The 18,278-nt window shown below is 36.0% G+C and overlaps 1 protein-coding gene across 1 annotated transcript in view; it reads left to right on the top strand.

The window, feature by feature from the left end:
• COL24A1 (collagen type XXIV alpha 1 chain) overlaps window positions 1-18,278 on the top strand; it is a 354,783-nt gene that overhangs the window by 223,635 nt on the left and 112,870 nt on the right. The window contains exons 32-36 of the mRNA XM_063105785.1: window positions 6,000-6,053; window positions 10,244-10,297; window positions 10,516-10,569; window positions 11,841-11,894; window positions 12,037-12,144. Of these exons, the coding sequence (XP_062961855.1) occupies window positions 6,000-6,053; window positions 10,244-10,297; window positions 10,516-10,569; window positions 11,841-11,894; window positions 12,037-12,144 (324 nt within the window). The remainder of the gene's footprint in view (window positions 1-5,999; window positions 6,054-10,243; window positions 10,298-10,515; window positions 10,570-11,840; window positions 11,895-12,036; window positions 12,145-18,278) is intronic.

The following is an 18,278-nucleotide window of genomic DNA, read 5'->3' as shown; positions in this document are numbered from 1 at the left end:
ACTATAGAGAAACCACTAAAAAAGTTTTAAAAGCAGTATAACTTGTGTGCTAAAACAAGAGAGAAAGTAAAATCTTATCAAATGCTTAATTAAAAGCAGAGGGAAAACAAAAAGAAGGAAGAGGAGGGGAGAAGAAGAAAGAAGAGGAAGAAGAGAGGGAGGGGGAAGAGGGAGGGGAAGGGAAGGAATAGGAAGAAGGGGAGGAAGAGGAGGAAGTGGAAATAATAAAGAACAAAGGAAACAAATAGAATAACAAATATGCTAGATATTAAGCCACTTTTGTCAATTTAGATATTAGTCACTTTAAATGTCAGTGGTCTAAATATACCAATTAAGAGACAGGAATTGTCAGAGTGGATAAAAAAGTAATCCCCAACTGTATGTTGTCTTCAAGAAAGCTACTTTAAATGTAAAGACAGATATATTAAAAATAAAAGGATAAAAAAAGATACATTAGCTAACACAAATCAAAGGAAAGCTGGAGTGATCATATTAATTTTAGACAAAGCAAATGTCATAGCAAGGAAAATTATCAGGAGCATTTTATGATAACAGGGTCATTTCTCCCAGAAGACACAACAGTAATGAATGTATACACACCTAACAACAAAGCATCAAAATACATGAAATGAAAGCTTACAGAACTCCAAGGAGCAATAGACAAATTTACTACATAGTGGGAGATGTTAACACCCCTTGGTCAGTAACTGAGAGATCTAACAAGCAGAAAATTAGTAAAGAATGAGTTGAAGAATACCATCAGTCATCTAGATCTTATTGACATTTACACAATACATCATCCAACAACAGCAGAATGCACATTTTTCTCAAGTTCACTTGGAACATTCACCAAGATAGACCACATTCTGGGCTGTAAAACACACCTTACCAAATTTAAAAAAATAGACATCATACAACGTCTTCTCTCAGAATACAATGGAATTAAATTAAAAATTGATAACAGAAACATAACTGGAAAATCCCAACATATTTGGAGATTAAACAATACATTTCTAAATAACATCTTGGCCAAAGAAGTCTCAGGAGAAATTTAAAAACATTTTGAACTAAATGAAAATACAAATCATCAAAATTTAGGACATGCAGCAAAAGCAGTGCTATGTAGAAATTTATAGCAATTTATGCAAATATTTAAAAAGAAGAAAGAATTCAAATCAATAATCTAAGCCTCCATCTTAGAAAACTAGAAAAGGAAGAACACTAAAATATAAAGTAAACAGAAGAAAATAGATAATAAAAAAATCAAAGCAGAAATAAATCAAATTGAAAACATGAAAACAATAGAGAAAATCAATGAAACCAAAAGCTGGTTCTTTTGAAAAGGTCGATAAAAATGATCAACCCCTGGCTAGGCTAACTAAAGGGAAAAAAAGAGAAAACACAAATTACTAATATTAGAAATGAAAGAGAAGTCATTATTAGTAATCCCATAGACATTAAAAGGATAATAAATGAATTATGAAAAACACTGTGTTCACAAATTTGATAATTTAGATGAAATGGGCCAACTTTTTGAAAGACCAGACCCCCGCCCACAACCGGGCACACTACTAGTGCCTTGGGGCCCTGCCTGGGGCCTGGGGCAAGGAGCCAGGGACTGGACACCCCCCACCCACAACCAGGCACACTGCCAGTGCATTGAGGCCCTACCTGGGGAACCAGGGCATCAAGCCAGGCACCAGACCCCCCACCTACAACCAGGCACACCACCAGCACCAAGGAGCATGCCAAAAACATCTCACGTCCATGTGGGTGGCCCAACACAGTAACCATGGCTGCTGTGAAAGTGGCTAGACGTCACAACCACCACGCAAATGGTCAGCAAGCTACTGGAGTACATTGACACAAGGAGAGTCACCAGCAGAGACCAAAGAAAAGAAGTCTCTCTCCACAAAGCCCATTCCAGAGTGACAGAAGAAGCAAGAAATCTAGGGTTATCAGAGGTGGGAGGGAAGATAGGGAAAGATTGGACGAGGGACATAAAGAATAAGTACAATTTGCAACAATATGCATACTAGTAACATTGATTTGATCAACATATGTCAACACTGAGTCCCCAAAATATGTATAATCAATTATAATTCAGTAAAAAAGGATAATAAATGAATTATGAATAACACTGTGTTCACAAATTTGATAATTTAGATGAAATGGACCAATTATTTGAAAGAATTATTCTAGCAAAACTCACATAAAGAGAAATTGTTCATCTGAATAGGCCTATATTGATTAAAGAAATAGCATAATAATTAATAACCTTCCAAAACAGAGAGCACTGATGATCTCACCGGTAAATCCTACTGGACACTTAAAGAACAAATGATACCAATACCCAACAATCTGTTCCAGAAAATAAAAACACCAAAACATTTTCAAACTCATTATATGAGGCCAGCATTTACCTAATACCAAACCAGACAAACACATTTCAAGAAAACTACTGACCAATACTATTCATGAACATAAATGTAAAAATCCTCACCAAAATATTAGCAAAATGAAAACAACAATATATAAAGAGAATTATACATCACAATCAACTGGGATTCATTTTGGGTATGTGAGGCTGGTTTAATGTTAGAAAATCAATTAATGAAAATCAAGAAGAAAAATTTTAAAAAATAATCATAAAAAGAAAATCAGTTAATGTAATCCATCACCTCAACCGTGTAAAGAGGAAAATACGATGCTATAAAAAGAAGCAGAAAGGGCTGGCCCTGTGGCTCACTCAGGAGAGTGCGGCGCTGGTAGCGCTGAGGCGGCAGGTTCGGATCCTACGTAGGGATGGTCGGTGCACTCACTGGCTGAGCGTGGTGTGGACAACACCGTGCTGAGGGTTGCGATCCCCTTACTGGTCAGGAAAAAAAAAAAAAGATGCAGAAAAATCATTTGGCAAAATTCAACACTTTATGATAAAAATCCTCAGCAAACTTGGAATAGAGGAGAACTTCCTCAGCTTTATAAAGAACACATGTTTTTTAAAACCTTATAGCCAATGTCATAATCAATGGTGAAAAACTAGATACTTTTCCCCTAAGAAAAAGGGAACAAGGAAAGGATGTCTTTTTCTTTAACTCCTTTTCAGCATTGTACTGGAAGTCCTAGCTAGTTACAATAAGACGACAAAAGGAAATAAAAGTATACAAATTAGGAAGGAAAAATAAAACTCTTTGTTTGCAGATGATACGATTTTCTATGTAAAAAAACAAAATATTCCAAGAAATTGATTAAAAAAACAAAACAACTCCTGGAACTAATAAGCAATTATAACAAGATTGCACCATACTGGAATACAAGTTAATAATATAAAAGTCAATTGCTTTTTTATATACCAGCAATGAGTAATTGCAATTTTAAATGAAAAATACAAAACCATTTACACTAGCACCAAAAAAGAAAGGAAGGAAGGAAGAAAAGAAAGAAAGAAATAGATATAAATTTAACAAAATTTGTAGAAGATCTGTGTGAGGAAAACTACAAAACTCTGATCAAAGAAATCAAAGGTCTAAATAAATGGAAATATATTTCATGTTCATGCATAGGAAGACTCAGTATAGTTAGGACATCAGTTCTTCACAACTTGATCTATCAATTCAATTTTAGTCAAAATCCCAGCAAGTTACTTTGTAGATATTAACAAACGGATTCTAAAGTTCATAAGAAAATGCAAAGGACCCATAATAGCCAACACAATATTGAAGAACAAAGCTGGAGGATTAACACTACCTGACTTTAAGACTTAATGTAGAGCTGGCCAGTTAGCTCAGTTGGTGAGAGCATAGCTTATAACACCAAAGTCACAGGTTTGGATCCCAGATCCCAGTACCAGCCAGCCACACACACACACACACACACACACACACACACACACACACACACACACACAAGACTTCATCTGAAGCTTCAGTAGTCAAGACAGTGTGGCAAAAGAATGGACAAATAGATCATTAGAGCAGAATGGCAAGTCCAGAAATAGAACATAGATATTGTCTGTGTTCTACATAATATACACAATGTACAGCTGCAAATATAGTCAAATGGTCTTTGACTAGGAGCAAAGGCATTTCAATGGATAGATTCTTCAATAAATGATGCTGGAACAAACGGATATCCACATGCAAAAAAGTGAGTCTAGATGCAGGTCTTGTACCTTTCACACAAACACACACACACACACACACACACACACACACACACACACACACACACACACACACACAAACCTCAAAGTGGATCATAGATCTAAATGTGAAATGCAAAACTATAAAACTCATAGAAGATAAACAGAGGAGAAAATCTATGTCACCTTAAGTTTGGTCATGAGTTTTTAGACACAACATCAAAAGCACAATCCGAACGAAAAAACTGATAAGTTGCACTTTATTAACATTAAAAACTTTTGTCCTGCAAAAGACACTGTTAAGAGATTGAAAAGACAAGCCATAGACTGGGAGAAAATATCTGCAAAACATATATATGATAAAAGGCTTGTATCCAAAATATAGAAAGCACACCTAAAAAAACAACCCAGTGAAAGTGGGCAAAAGATGTGAACAGACACCACACCAAAAAAGATATAGAAATGGCGTAGAAGCATATGAAAATATGTCCATCATCATGTCTTCACGGAATTGCAAATTAAAACAAAAATGACATGCCACTACACACCTGTTGGGATGGCTAATATCCAAAACTATGACAATACCAAATGCTAGCAAAGATGTACAGCAACAGGGACTCTCACTTATTGCTGGTGGAAATACAAAATGGTACATCCATTTTGGAAGACAGTTTGGCGTTTTTTACAAAGCTAAACGTACTCTTACCTTACAATCCTGTAATCTCTCTCCTTATTGTTTACCAAAATGAGTGAAAAATTTATGTCCTTGCAAAAACTTGCACATGAGTGTTTACAGCAGCTTTACTTATAGTTGCTAAATATTGGAAGCAGCCAATATGTCTGGTATGGTCTGATTGTGTGTCCCCAAAATTCATATGTTGAAATCCTAACCTCCAAATTGATGGTATTAGAAGGTGGGACCTTTGGGAGGTGATTAGGTCATAAGAGCACAGCCCTCATGATTGTGATTAGCACCCTTACAAAAGAGACCCGAGAGAGCCAGATGTCACCTTCTACGATCTGAGGACACAGCTAGAGAGCACTATCAATGTACCAGAAAGTGGGCCCTCACTAGACATCAAATCTGCCAGTGCCTTGATCTTGGACACTCCTGCCGCCAGAAGTGTGAGAAATAAATTTCTGCTGTTTGTAAACTATCAGTTTATAGTATTTTCTTATAGCAGCCCGAACAGACTAAAACAATGTCCTCCAATGAGTAAATGGAGAAACAAACTTGGTACACCTGTACAATGGATATTATTATTATTCAGCAATAAAAAGAAATGAGTATCAAGTCACAAAAATTCAGAACCTAAAATGAATACTGTTAAGTGAAAGAAGCCAGTCTGAAAAGGCTGCAAACTGTATGATTCCAAAGAATTTTATGTTCTGGAAAAGGCAAAACTACAGAGACGGTAAAACAGATCATACATATGCTTCTAAAACAATGCTAACTTGTTTGCCACATGTTTGACAGGGATATTAAGTTAGATATATGACTATCTTACCCATAAAATAACTTGTGAAAGCCCTTAGCACAATATTTGATGCTTATTAGGTGCTTGATAAATGTTTGCTAAGTGAATGAGTGAATTAGGTAATAAAAGAGTGAATGGTTCTCCTTTCTTTCCTTTCCTTTTCTTTTGAATCCAAGCATAGCTCAATGCTATTCATAAAAACACAGATGTATCAACTAAAGATATAATTTTGATTATACAGAGTAAAGTAGTACATTGATCAATGTATTATGTATTATAATATTATATATGTTGTATTATAAATTCCATATTTAGATGTGTATGTTTATTGAAATACAGTAAGCTTTGATTCTCATATCCTAAATGTTATTTTAATATAGGGGCCACGAGGACTGCAAGGTGATGCTGGACCTCCTGGAGAAATGGGTGTCGAGGTAATTTTTTTGTGTCTCTTTCTTGTTCGTCAATAGTCAATACTTTTTATAAGACTCTAAGGTGAAGTTAATATATTAGGTGTGTATATTATGAAGAATAATTCTATAGTATTTTGTTTTATACTCAGAAAATGAAGCCTATAAGCAGAGATGATTATTGTATGAACCTGAGTTTATACATATAAAGTTCTCCTCTAACAACTGAATGGCAACAAAAAGTAGATAAAGCTTTCCCTTCACTGATTTAGAATTGACTTTATAGCCCTTAATTCTAAGATGTTATATCTCTTTGATAAAAGAATATTGAGAAGTTACCCTATCTAGGACATATTTTGGAATAATAAACCACATTTGTTATAATGATAAAATTTTATAATGAATTTGCATTATAAAATCCAATTACTTTATTTCCATTGTTTGTTAACTTTAACACTAAATAGATTAAACAAATTCTCTCCTCCCTTGGCTTCTGTGAAACTGCTCTCTTGGTTCTGCACTTCACCTTCTCATTAGCCTTTCTCAGTCTTGATATGAAGTTGCTCTTCCAATTCCTTGGCTTGGCAATCATGTTATGACAGTGACTTTAATTAGCAGTGTTATTCTGATAGCTCTCAGCTTGATAGTTCTAATTTATGTCTCTCTTCTCAGCTCCAGTAACTGATTTCCTGTTGTCTTTTTAGATATCCATGTACATATCCCACAAACATGTCAAATTCAGAATGTCTAAACCAGGCCTCAGCCAGTTAGCTCACTTGGTAGAGCATGGTGCTGATAACACCAAGGTCAAGGGTTTGGATCCCCATACCTGCCAGCTGCTGGGAAGAAAACAAAAAACAAATGCATAATGTCTAAACCAAGCCCATAACTTTCCCACTGTTCTTCCTCTTTTTATTCCCATCTCAAACTGAGTCATCCTAAACTCTTGCTCCTTCCTCATCCTCTCCAATCAGCCATCTTTCCTCTTTGAATAAGGTTTCTTCCCCATTTTCTCTAAAATCTATCCTTCTCTTTTCATCTCTATTGCCAATGCTCTAGTCCTTCACGTTTATGCCATGTCCCCTCCAGCTCCCATCATTCTATCAGCTATTTGTTGCCAGTTTATCTTTCTCATGTCATTCATCTCCTTGAAATTTTTGAAGTGCCCTCATAGGCTTTAGGCTAAAGGCTTACTGTGCCCTGTGTATCTGCTGGGGATACAAAGGTGACTGAGAGAAGGTCCCTGACTCCTTTAGGAATTTACGACCTTTTTGCAGAAGATAGTCCTATAAGAGATCATGATATTGCAATGTGTTAGACCGAGCGATGGAGATATTCGCGAGGCAATAGAGGAGCACAGCAATAGGTACTTAAACCCACCTGGGAAAGGGAAAAATAAGACTTATGTGTATATATGGGGGGGGGATAATAAGATGATTTTTAAGTAAGAGTAGGATTTAGGCATATGATAAGAGAGAATAAGGATAAGGGAATTCCAGAAAAAAAGGGATCGTCTGAGTTAGAACATGAAATATGAAGCAGTATGGATTCTTTGATGCTTAAAGTCAAAACAAGGAGTGGTAACAGGTGGAGAGGTTATAGGGAAATGGTTAGAGAATGAAAAGTCTTGCATACTCTTTTAAGAAGCATGGACTCTTTATTTTATAGCCTATAATAAGTCATTGTAGAGTATAGACAGGGCAGTGATAAAGTCAGATTTGTATTTTAGGAAAATAATTCTAGCAGCTGCATAAAGCATGTGTTTGAGGAGACAACAGTGAACATTAGTATACCTGTTAAAAAGCTACTGCATTGATCCAGGCAAGAAGTGACGGAGGTCTGAACTAAAGCAGTAGGCATAGAAAAGGAAAGGAAGGGATCAATTTTAGAAATGTTTGTTATATAAATTCTGCAGAACCTGTATATTTGTGGAATTTGGAAAGAGAAGTCAAAAATTATTCCCAGATTTCTAGGTTCTGTGACAAGATGGAGGTAATAACTTTTCCTGAGACCAGGAAAGAAGATGGTTAGGGAGGTTAAGGTCATAATCTGCTCATTTGCCCAAGGTAAGTTGCTAGCAAGTAGCAGGGTCTGGGTTTGATGTGACTCAAAAGTTAATGCTCATAACCTATACTGTGCCACATCCTCTGAGCCTAAAGAAAGCTCAGAGAAGTCATACCTCATAGCTTGAACTTTTTTAAGAGATTAGGATGAGAATTCTGTGATGATAAGGAGTAGGGGTTGAGTAGGTGACTTCAGGAAAATGTGATGGTTTAGAATAGTGGTTAGGGATAATAGACAAAGAAAATGCCCTGAGACAAGTAAAAGAGCAGGTATACCTCACTAAAAGTCAAACTGAAGTAGGAGACTGTGAATTTGCATCATATTATAATAATGATAATAATACTTAAAAATTATGGAGCACTTCCCATGTGCCTAGCATTGTTTGTGTGTTTTACCATATTAGTGGATTCTCAGAACAACTCTGCAAGCTAGGTGCAGTTATTATTGCCATTTTACAGATGAGAAAACTAAGGCATAAAATGGTTAATAACTTACTCAAGAGCAGTAGCTGGTAGTTGTGGTAGAGACTAGATTTAAATTTAGGCTATCTGCCTCCAGAACCCATGCTCTTAGCCACTGTGCCTCTCAACATGTAATGATACCACTGTTCCCAAGGTTGTACTTTTTTCTGCCAGTGTTCTTCTGGAAATAGAAATGGCAAAGGCAGTTTAAAGCTCTGATTCAGGATTGGTATAACAAAAGAGGTACCACAGAGATCAGAAGATCAGGTTTTGGATTTAGACTAAGAAAGGCTTAAAAGAGGTCAAGAGGGGCTCACAGATGGGGAGAAAATTAGAACTGAAGGAGGTCTATGAGATTAAAAGCAGTTTTGATATGGAAGAAGACCTCAAAGAGTTGGAATTCTCTGTTGAGAGAGTTTTAATCTTAGAGTGAGATATTAAGTTCTACAAATGTCTGATGCAGAGCAGAATCCCAGGCAGTCTTGCTTTAGGGTTCTTTCTCTCACGTGTGCATTATATTGCTTGTTATAACAGTGAAGAAGTTAAAAAAGGTAACCAACAGAAGAATTAAATAATATAACAACTATTTTAAAAGTCGGGGAAACAGTGATAAAGGAGAGACAGTATAAGGGAACTAAATTTTTAACAAGGCAATACAGAAGTAGAGGTATACTTATTGGGTTATAGAAGCAACCACTAGGAAAACTAAAACCAAAAATAATTTCAAAAAGTAATTGCCTCTGAGGACAGGGACCAGGGCTTTTCATTATAAGCTCATCTATTCTGTTGTCCATGTATAACCTTTATTTTGAAAAAAAAAAAAAACACAAAGTGAATGTAGACTGCAGAAGCTGAGTCAAATGGAAAACTGAATATCCATCTAAAATACTATAAAATTATATAAAAGCTATTTTAGTCTCTAATAATAAGGAAAGTTGTCATCCATGGATCAGAAATATTGAGGAATCCCTGAAAGAAAGCAAACAGGAAAGAAAGGAAAGGAGAGAGGGAGGGAGACGGAAGCAAAGGAAAGGGACAGGGGAATTGGGTGAGGAAAGGAAGAGGGGAAAAGGACGGGCATGCATAGCATGCTCAAAAGCAAGATAAATATCTCTGGGAGACAAAAACAATACAACAGCAAATGTAAAGCTCCAAACCTAGAAATAGCTAGAGGTTGCTAGAAGTTGCATGTTTTCAAAGATAAAAGAACCAAAAGCTTTCCAACAAAACTGGACCCACCCATGAAACAATCTCCAGTATATTGTGTGATATTTTTTATAAAACCAATAAGGAAAAATGAATTTTCTACAGAAAGTAGTTTCCAGAGGGCACAACAGAAAGGAATGGGAAGACCAAAAGGTGAAGAAACAGAACAGTGAGAGTATGAGGACAGAAAAGTAGAAGAGAAAGTAGGAAGTAGCTTATCTTTTATTCTTTCACCAAGGTTTAAAGGATGAGAGGAAGGACTGGAAGAAACTGGTGGTAAAAGTCCTGATTTCAGGTGAAGTTGTTTTGGCATTTGAACTGTTAAAGGATCCCAGAAAGTATCTGGTCTTATGTTATAAAGTTTAACGGGACAGCAAATATCCTCATCTGGAAACAAATATCTTACCCTTGAACTAAAACTTACTTCTGTCTTCTTGTGGGGTTGTTATTGCCTTTGTAACGTGTCAAATCATTCTCTTGTAGGGACCGCCAGGCATTGAGGGAGAATCTGGTCTGCAAGGAGAGCCAGGTGCAAAGGTAATCTTCCTAAAATGTAAACGGGAGGGTCTCTGAAATTTTAACATTGAATCCCTTACATTTGCCACACTTTGGCAAACACCCACCATCTTGAAAGCAGGTAAGGCTAGCAGATAAAAACAGGAGTGTTTTGGAACGCCTATCCCTTATGCTATGCCCTCCATGATTAAACACAGTTTTTATAGAAAGGAGTTTAGTCTTTCCCTTTGTTTCTTCAGGGAGACGTTGGACCTGCAGGCAGTGTTGGAGGAAATGGAGAACCAGGGTTACGGGTAAGTGCATCCTGGAAACCCTGTTAATGCACTGACCTGCTTACTTCAGAGATTCAAAACTTAGCCTGAACACTTCAAAAAATAGCATAATAAACCTTTCTGATGCATTATTGAAAATGTTTGTTTTTATTTTATAATTTCAAAAACTGCATTCCAAATCCTGTTCACATTCTGATTTAGTAGCATTTAGAATACTAACCTCATACATTCTTTTGCCAAAATCAGTTGTTCTCTGCAGAACCCTTTCCAAAAGTGTGGGGTCACTGTGATTGTCACTAATGTTAGCGTTGAGAAGAAAGTCACAAATGCTAGTGATCAACTCTCAGGATATTTCCTGACCTAACAATACAGACAAAAAATTGAAATATAATTTATATATTAGAATTATGCAAGGTTAATAAGATACAAGGAGATAATTGTAAGTAGTTGTAATTAGATAGCTTAGAGAAGTTATACGAATTTAGACAACCTTTACTTTGAGCTATGGTGAGTTTTTTCCCAAGATAACAGTGTCCGAGATAATTTTAAGAGGCATTAGTTTACTAAAAGGCAAAGTAGGGAGATATATTTTGCATTTGGTTTCTTTCTCTCCATTTTCCATTTTTGGGGGCGTAAGTGGGGGTTGAGGATAATGGAAGTGTCATTGATGAGAGAGATGGAGCAACTATGAATAAGCACCAATTAACTTTCTTTTAAATAATTTAGTTATAAAAAGAGCCAATGCTACTTTAGTAGTTTCATGAAGTGTGGCTCTGCATTTCTGCAAGTTCCATGTCTAGAAGACAGCTTCTCGATGTACCAGGGCCTTAATCTTTGCCTCTTCTCTGTAATGGAGAAAATATAGAAACTCTGAAAATCTGATAGAGTGATCATCACCAAATCAAATTGTATTAACCCATGTAAATTTAGTATAGCAAGGTATAATTTTATGAGATGCAGTATTTATGTTCCTTGAACTTAGAATCATGTCTAGCTGTATAAATTTCCACAGTTACCAAATGTATATAAATTGCCTTTAATTATCTAAAATTAATATTAATATTCTGAGGCCATTTTGTATTTGAATTTACAACACTCTAACTTTTTAAATCCTCTGCAGAGCTATTCAGGGCAAATTAAATCATGCCTATTATACTGTCAAATCCCCTTAGAAATAAAGTAGAAGTAGGAATAAATGAACCCTGCTACTGTCTATACATGACAGGGCAAAAAATAAAAGACGGTAAGTGATATAGCAAAAAAATTAATCTTACTGTTCTGCTACAAAATAGGGTGAACCAGGAGCTCCTGGAGAAGAAGGTCTCCAAGGAAAAGATGGATTAAAGGTAAATTATGTTTTTAACATTATGTATAAAATACATGTTTTATGAAATCTTTGACATAGATATGCTAAACAAAAATGTGCTTATGTGTGGAAAAATTATTTCACTGTATTCCCTTTTTAAAAAAAATTTTATTGGATTACAGGGGACCCCAGGAGAAAGGGGACTTCTTGGAGAGGATGGAGAAAAAGGAGAAATGGGCTTACCAGGAACTACAGGGCCCTTGGGTAGACCGGGTCAGATGGGCCTTCCTGTGAGTACTACTGGATTCGTGTTCAAATACTCAGTGAACTCAGTGCCTGCATGTGTACATGCACATACACACACTCTGACCCCCTTATGTATCCAGTGGGGTAATTAGAGGTGTGGAACTGTGGCTTGAGAGAAGGACTCAAATCAGGGATTGATTATCAGCCCTCCTATGATCCAAAGAGGAAAGACACTTTTTCACATGTCTTTTAGCTACTTTTTCCTTAAGCCATAGAACTTCTGTCGTAAAGCATCTGCAGGGGAATGTTTTGTGTTGTCTCAAACTTAGTTCGCTTGAATATTTTGCATCTTTATTCATGGAATTGAAAGTCTTATTGTGGAGTAATATCCTAGCTTCAGGATAAAATAAGAAATTCTTCACAAGCATAAATAAGCAATTAATATCTGATCCTAAATTGTAGTATTATTTGAAGGGAAATTCTAAATGTCATATCGAACAGATCCTCTCAACTCAAGGCAAACGAAAGATGTGAATAAATAATGAAAGCAGCTTCTTTCTTTCTTAAACATTTAATTTATGATATTTGTTATATTCTTCCACATAAAGCCTCTCTGGTCATTTCACTGTTTTACTATTCTATTCCCTCTTTCTTGTTGTCTATCTTTAAACATGAGTTCTCCCCGAGATTAGTCTGTCTTTACTTCTCTACGTTTTTTTTTTTTTTTTCACCTTAGGAGATACTCTTCTATCTTGGGAGTCATCCCTTATGTCCCTACCAGAAAATGATTTCTCTTTCCTTGGGACTCTGGTGGTCTTATTCAGCCTTTTAAAGATTGCTAGTACTTTTAAGCATGTGGGTCTCTTCCGCCAGAGAGATCATAGCTGTTCAAAAGCAGATGCTTTTTATGTACTCCTTTCCAAAAACCTCATTGCTTCTGTGCTCCACTCTTTCCACATGGGGGTTCAGTAAAGGCTGAAGAACTAATCATGAGTAAACTGATCATGCAGGCAGTCTAGGAGACAAAGTAGTGATTTACACAGTTTGTAATATTTGTGCTTTTTTTCCTGTACTTCTCATCCTCTAGCTTCTAACCTCTAATGTCCTATCTATGATCTAATAATGTCCTATCTATGATCGCCTCTCCCTCAATCAGCTCAGTTAGGTTTGCAAGACTAAGAGGAAAGCTCTGTCTAGAAGAATACAACTATCATGAATGAAACACAAACTGGCCGTCTCACCATTCACATTTAACCATGACTATAATGGTTTTAACAGCAATTAAAATAATGTTATAATACATTTTCCCCCCAAATAATAGATAATTGTACCAGCATATTTCAAAATGACATTTGAAGAATGAGGATGAATCAGAAGTTTCACCTTTTTCTGCACTGGCAAACTGAGTCTTTTTCCCCTCCAGTTTTACAGTACAGTAGTCCACCTTTCTCCACAGTTTCACTTTTTGCTGTTTCAGTTACCCACAATCAACTGAGATCCAAAAATATTACATAGAAAATTCTAGAAATAATTGAGAAGTTTTCAATTGCATGCCATTCTAAGCAGTGTGATGAAATCTTACAAGAATCACCCCTTTGTCCAGCGTGTCCATGCTGTATATGCTACCCGCTCATTAGCCACTTACTAGCCATCTGGGTTATCATATCTACTGTAAAGGTATTGCAGTGTTTGTGTTCAAGTAGCCCTTATTTTACTTAATAATGGACCTGAAGGGCAAGAGTCATGATGCTAGAATATTGTTACAATTGTTCTATTTTATCATTAGTTATTGTTAATTTCTTACTGTGCCTAATTTTTAAATTAAACTTTATCATAGGTATTATGTATAGGAAGAAAAACATCATATATGTAAGGTTTGGTACTATCCGCAGTTTCAGGCATCCACTGGGGTCCTGGAACACATTCCCTGCAGATAAGAGGGTATAACTATAGTGGTAAAGTGCTCGTTTCTCCTCTGTCCTTCCCTCTCAGTCCTGGAAAACTGTGAAGGGTGTTTCATCACAGCAAATGCAAAGTATTAGAGAATCCTATCTTAAACATCATCAGTTTAGACACTGAGCAGTATAATTTCAGTTATATATTCTCATAGAATCCTCTTAATAACCTGTAAATGTTATTATTTCTCATTTTACAAGCTGAGAAGAGGCCTATGCAAGATAATATAGCAGGTGGCAGAGTTGGCACTAATTCCTGTCTTTTCTGACTTCTGTGTCTCTAAGCCTCAATTATCCATGAGGTAACCAGCTTTGGTCCCATATTTTGTCTTTCTAGGATTCTTGATAGTTTTCGTCTCTTTTAGAGGACTCATCCCTCTTTCATTAGCATAAGGCCTGGACCCACAGAGGAGCCAACTAACAAATGCTCATAAAGTGTAATTATCTTCCTACGAATTCTTGTCAAATTTACATTTTTATGTAAAAATCCATTGACAACTATTCATACTTTACCATAGATTTCAAAAATCTACTAGCCTAGTTCTCTTGCAGAATTGTAAGAGTTGATGCAGAGGGAGAATATAGCACTGAGAAACAGGAAGACCCAGAGAGGGTTGCTGCAGCAAGGCAGCTGGTGATGGGCAGAGCAGAGATGAAAAAGGGCCTCAAAGCAAAGCATGGAAAATAGATAAACAGATTTCATCTGCTTCATAATTTTTCCCAGGAATAATCCTGCCTGGTACACATCTTTAGTGCCTTTTTTTAGTAATAGCACATGTGTGTTTCTTTTTCATTCTTTTTGTTGTTCTCCTTGGAATCTTAAATGCCTTTCAGCTTATAAACTCAATAAAAATACCACAGCATATTTTTTCGAAAGAACTTTATGATCCCAGGAACTATTGCTTAATCAGACAGGCTGATGTTGGATTTACTTTTGCACTTTTAAAATTCTTCCTTAGGAAATGTCACAAAGACGCTACCTTGGATTCTTACAAAATACATAAGAAAGAGAGTGAGAGAGAGAAATAAAACTTTTTTTTTTTTCAAAAGAAGAGAAGCTCTATTACTTCCTAAGATTGGGGAATAAGATCTGGACTGAAAAATAAGGCAAGGCATCAATAACAGATTCCAAATTTAAGATATAGACTTCTTTGAACGGGAAAAAAAAGGAAATTTTATTCTTGAATTCTGTGCTAAAATGTTGAGTTGCCTAAATGCATAGCTCTGTATGAAAAAAGAATTGGGAAGCATCCGAAAAGAACCATCCGCCTGACTTATGGGCTGTCATTCATTTCTAAAAAATATACCACTGTTGTGTCTAAGATCTAAATAGATGTGGACATGTTAAGTCAAAGTTGAATGTATTAAAATGAAATTATCCTGTTTTATTTCTTTAGGACAAAATTCTGTTGGCTTTATTGAAGTATGGTTTTTCTGGTCTGATTAAAGTGGTATGATATTAGGTAGAGGTGAATATCTTAAGAGAAGGTGAAATGAAATAAAGCACATTCTCTAAGAAGTTTTTAAAATATTACCTTAAAAATGAAGACATAAAGATGACATAAAAATATCAATAGTTAGATGAATGATGAGATAGACATACATGGCTCTTGTTCCTGAGATAGTTTCCTTGGGAAACCTGAAAAACAATCAGTTGGGAATTTGGGTCAGAGGCATTAAGAAGTAAAGGATTATCTAACTCTTTATCGTATATGACTCTGGTGTAGGGCTTGTTTGTTCTGAACTGTTTCATTATAAGGCAACACAGAAATAGAAAGCCCTGCACTGACCACTGTATAACCATTGTTCAAACCCCTGCTCTCCCACTAAAGAGCTGTACATTATTGGGTGAGTCATTCTTTAGTTTCTCAGTTCACCCATTACACATAATAAAGGGGTCAGAGCTATGCAGAACCTCCCAACATGGTCATGTCAGGAGGGATTCTGAATTAGCAGGGCTCAGTTCCTTCTATTCTTACTTTGGTCAGAAGAAATTCTCGTATGACTATTTAACATATTAGATTCTATAAAGATTTTCTTTGGAAGAAAATGTTCCGCTTTGCAAGAATCATTAACTTGAACTTTGTAAGTTTTAATGCTATAAAATGTATTTGTCTGTACATTAACTCAGTAGAATTTTTGAGTGCCTTCTATGAGCCAAGAACTCTGCTAAGCATTGGGGATACAGTGGGGAACAAGACTAGCAAGGTCCCTGATCTCTGACCTTATAGTCAAATAGGTTAAATATCACTGCAGATTGTGATAATATGATAATGGAAATAAATGGGGTGATGAAAGAGAATAACTGATTAAGGGTGGGAAAGCCAACTAATTAAGGGTGGGGAAGACTGTTTCAGCTAGGGTAGTGAGGGAAGTCTTCTCTGAATAGGGGGTGATTAAGTTGCGACTTGAAAAATAAAAAGACCATTTCATGCAAAGAACTGTGGGAAGATCTTTCAAGGTAGAAGGAGCAACAAGAGCAAGATGTAGAGATGAGAACGACCTAAGTATTTTTAGAAAACTAAACTACCAGCAGTATAATGAATAGTGAAAAGTTATTTGAGATGAACTTGAAGAGGTAGGTAGGAAGCAGATCACCAAGGACCTTTTAAGCCGTAGTGAGAAGCTTGGGTTTTATTCCAAGTGTGGTGAGAAGCCATTAAAAGGTTTTAAGCAGAAGAGGACCATAGCCTCGGATAGGATCACTCTGTAATTTCCGAACTTTGTTTAACAATATCTAGTGTTATGGGCTATCTGATGGATGAAATAAATTACAGGAAAAGAACAAATTAAATTTGAAATAGAAAAGCATGAGATGTGCCAAGACAATTCAATGAGGGGAAAATGGTCTTTTCAACAAATGGTGCTAGAACAACTGGACGTGTGCAAAAGAATAGTTGGACCCTTATAATATACACAAAAATGAACTCAATATGGGTCGTAGAACTAAATGTATGAGCTAAAACTATAAAAATCTTAAAATAAAATGAGTAAATCTTCATGACTTTGGGTTAGGCAAAACCTTCTTAAATAACACCAAAAGTGCAGGCAACCAAAAAAAAAAAAATTAGGTAGTTTGGACATTATTAAAATTAGAAGTTTTTTGCTTCAAAGGACACCATGAAGACAATGAAAAGACAACCCACAGGATGGGAGAAAATATTTGCAAATCATATATGATAAGGGACTTGTATCTAGAATATAATAACCATTCAATAAGAGAAAGACGGGCCGAGCCCGCGGTGCACTCGGTAGAGTGCTGCGCTGGGAGCGCGGCGACGCTCCCGCCGCGGGTTCGGATCCTATATAGGAATGACTGGTGCACTCACTGGCTGAGTGCCGGTCACGAAAAAACAACAAAAAAAAATAAAAAATAAGAGAAAGACAACCTAATTAAAAAATGGGCAAAGGATTTAAATTTCTCCAGTGAAGATATACACATGGCCAATAAGCACATGAAAAGATACTCAGCATCGTTAGCCATCAGGAAAATGCAAATCAAAAGCACAATGGGATATCACTTCACACTCACTAGGATGGTTATAAGCAAAAACACAGAAAATAAGTGTTAATGAGGATATAGAGCATTGGAGCACTTATACATTACTGATGAGATGTAAAAATGGTGCAGTCACTTTGTAAACCAGTTTGGCAGTTTCTCCAAATGTTAAACATGGACTTACCCTATGACCTAGCAATTCCACTCCTGGGTAATAGGTATTCAAACAAACAGGAGTTGAAACAAAAATTTGTATTGAATGTTCACACATATTATTCATAATTGCTGAAAAGTAGAAACAACCCAATGATCATCGCCTAATGAATTAATAAATAAAATGTGGTATGTCCATGCAATGGAATATTATTTAACAATAAAAAGAAACGATATGTAAGTACATGCTACAAAATGGACGAATCTTGAAATTATTATGCTAAGTAAGGGAAGCAAGTCACAAGAGATGACATATTGTATGATTCTTTTGTATGAAATCTCCCAAATAGGCAATTCTATAGAGACAGAAAATGGATTAGTGGTTGCCTAGTGCTGTGGGGATTAGGATAAAATGAAGAATGACTGCTTATGGGTATGGGATTTCTTTTGGGGGTAATGTAAATGTTCTAAAATTGATTGTGGCAATGGTTACACAACCCTGTGAACATACTAAAAACTACTTAATTGTATACTTTAAATGGATACATAATTCACATATGTGAATTATCTC

This window comes from Cynocephalus volans, chromosome 8 (assembly GCF_027409185.1).
Source record: "Cynocephalus volans isolate mCynVol1 chromosome 8, mCynVol1.pri, whole genome shotgun sequence".
NCBI lineage: Eukaryota > Metazoa > Chordata > Mammalia > Dermoptera > Cynocephalidae > Cynocephalus > Cynocephalus volans.
The sequence above is the reverse complement of the archived record's forward strand: the minus strand, read 5'-3'. Positions and strand labels throughout refer to the sequence as shown.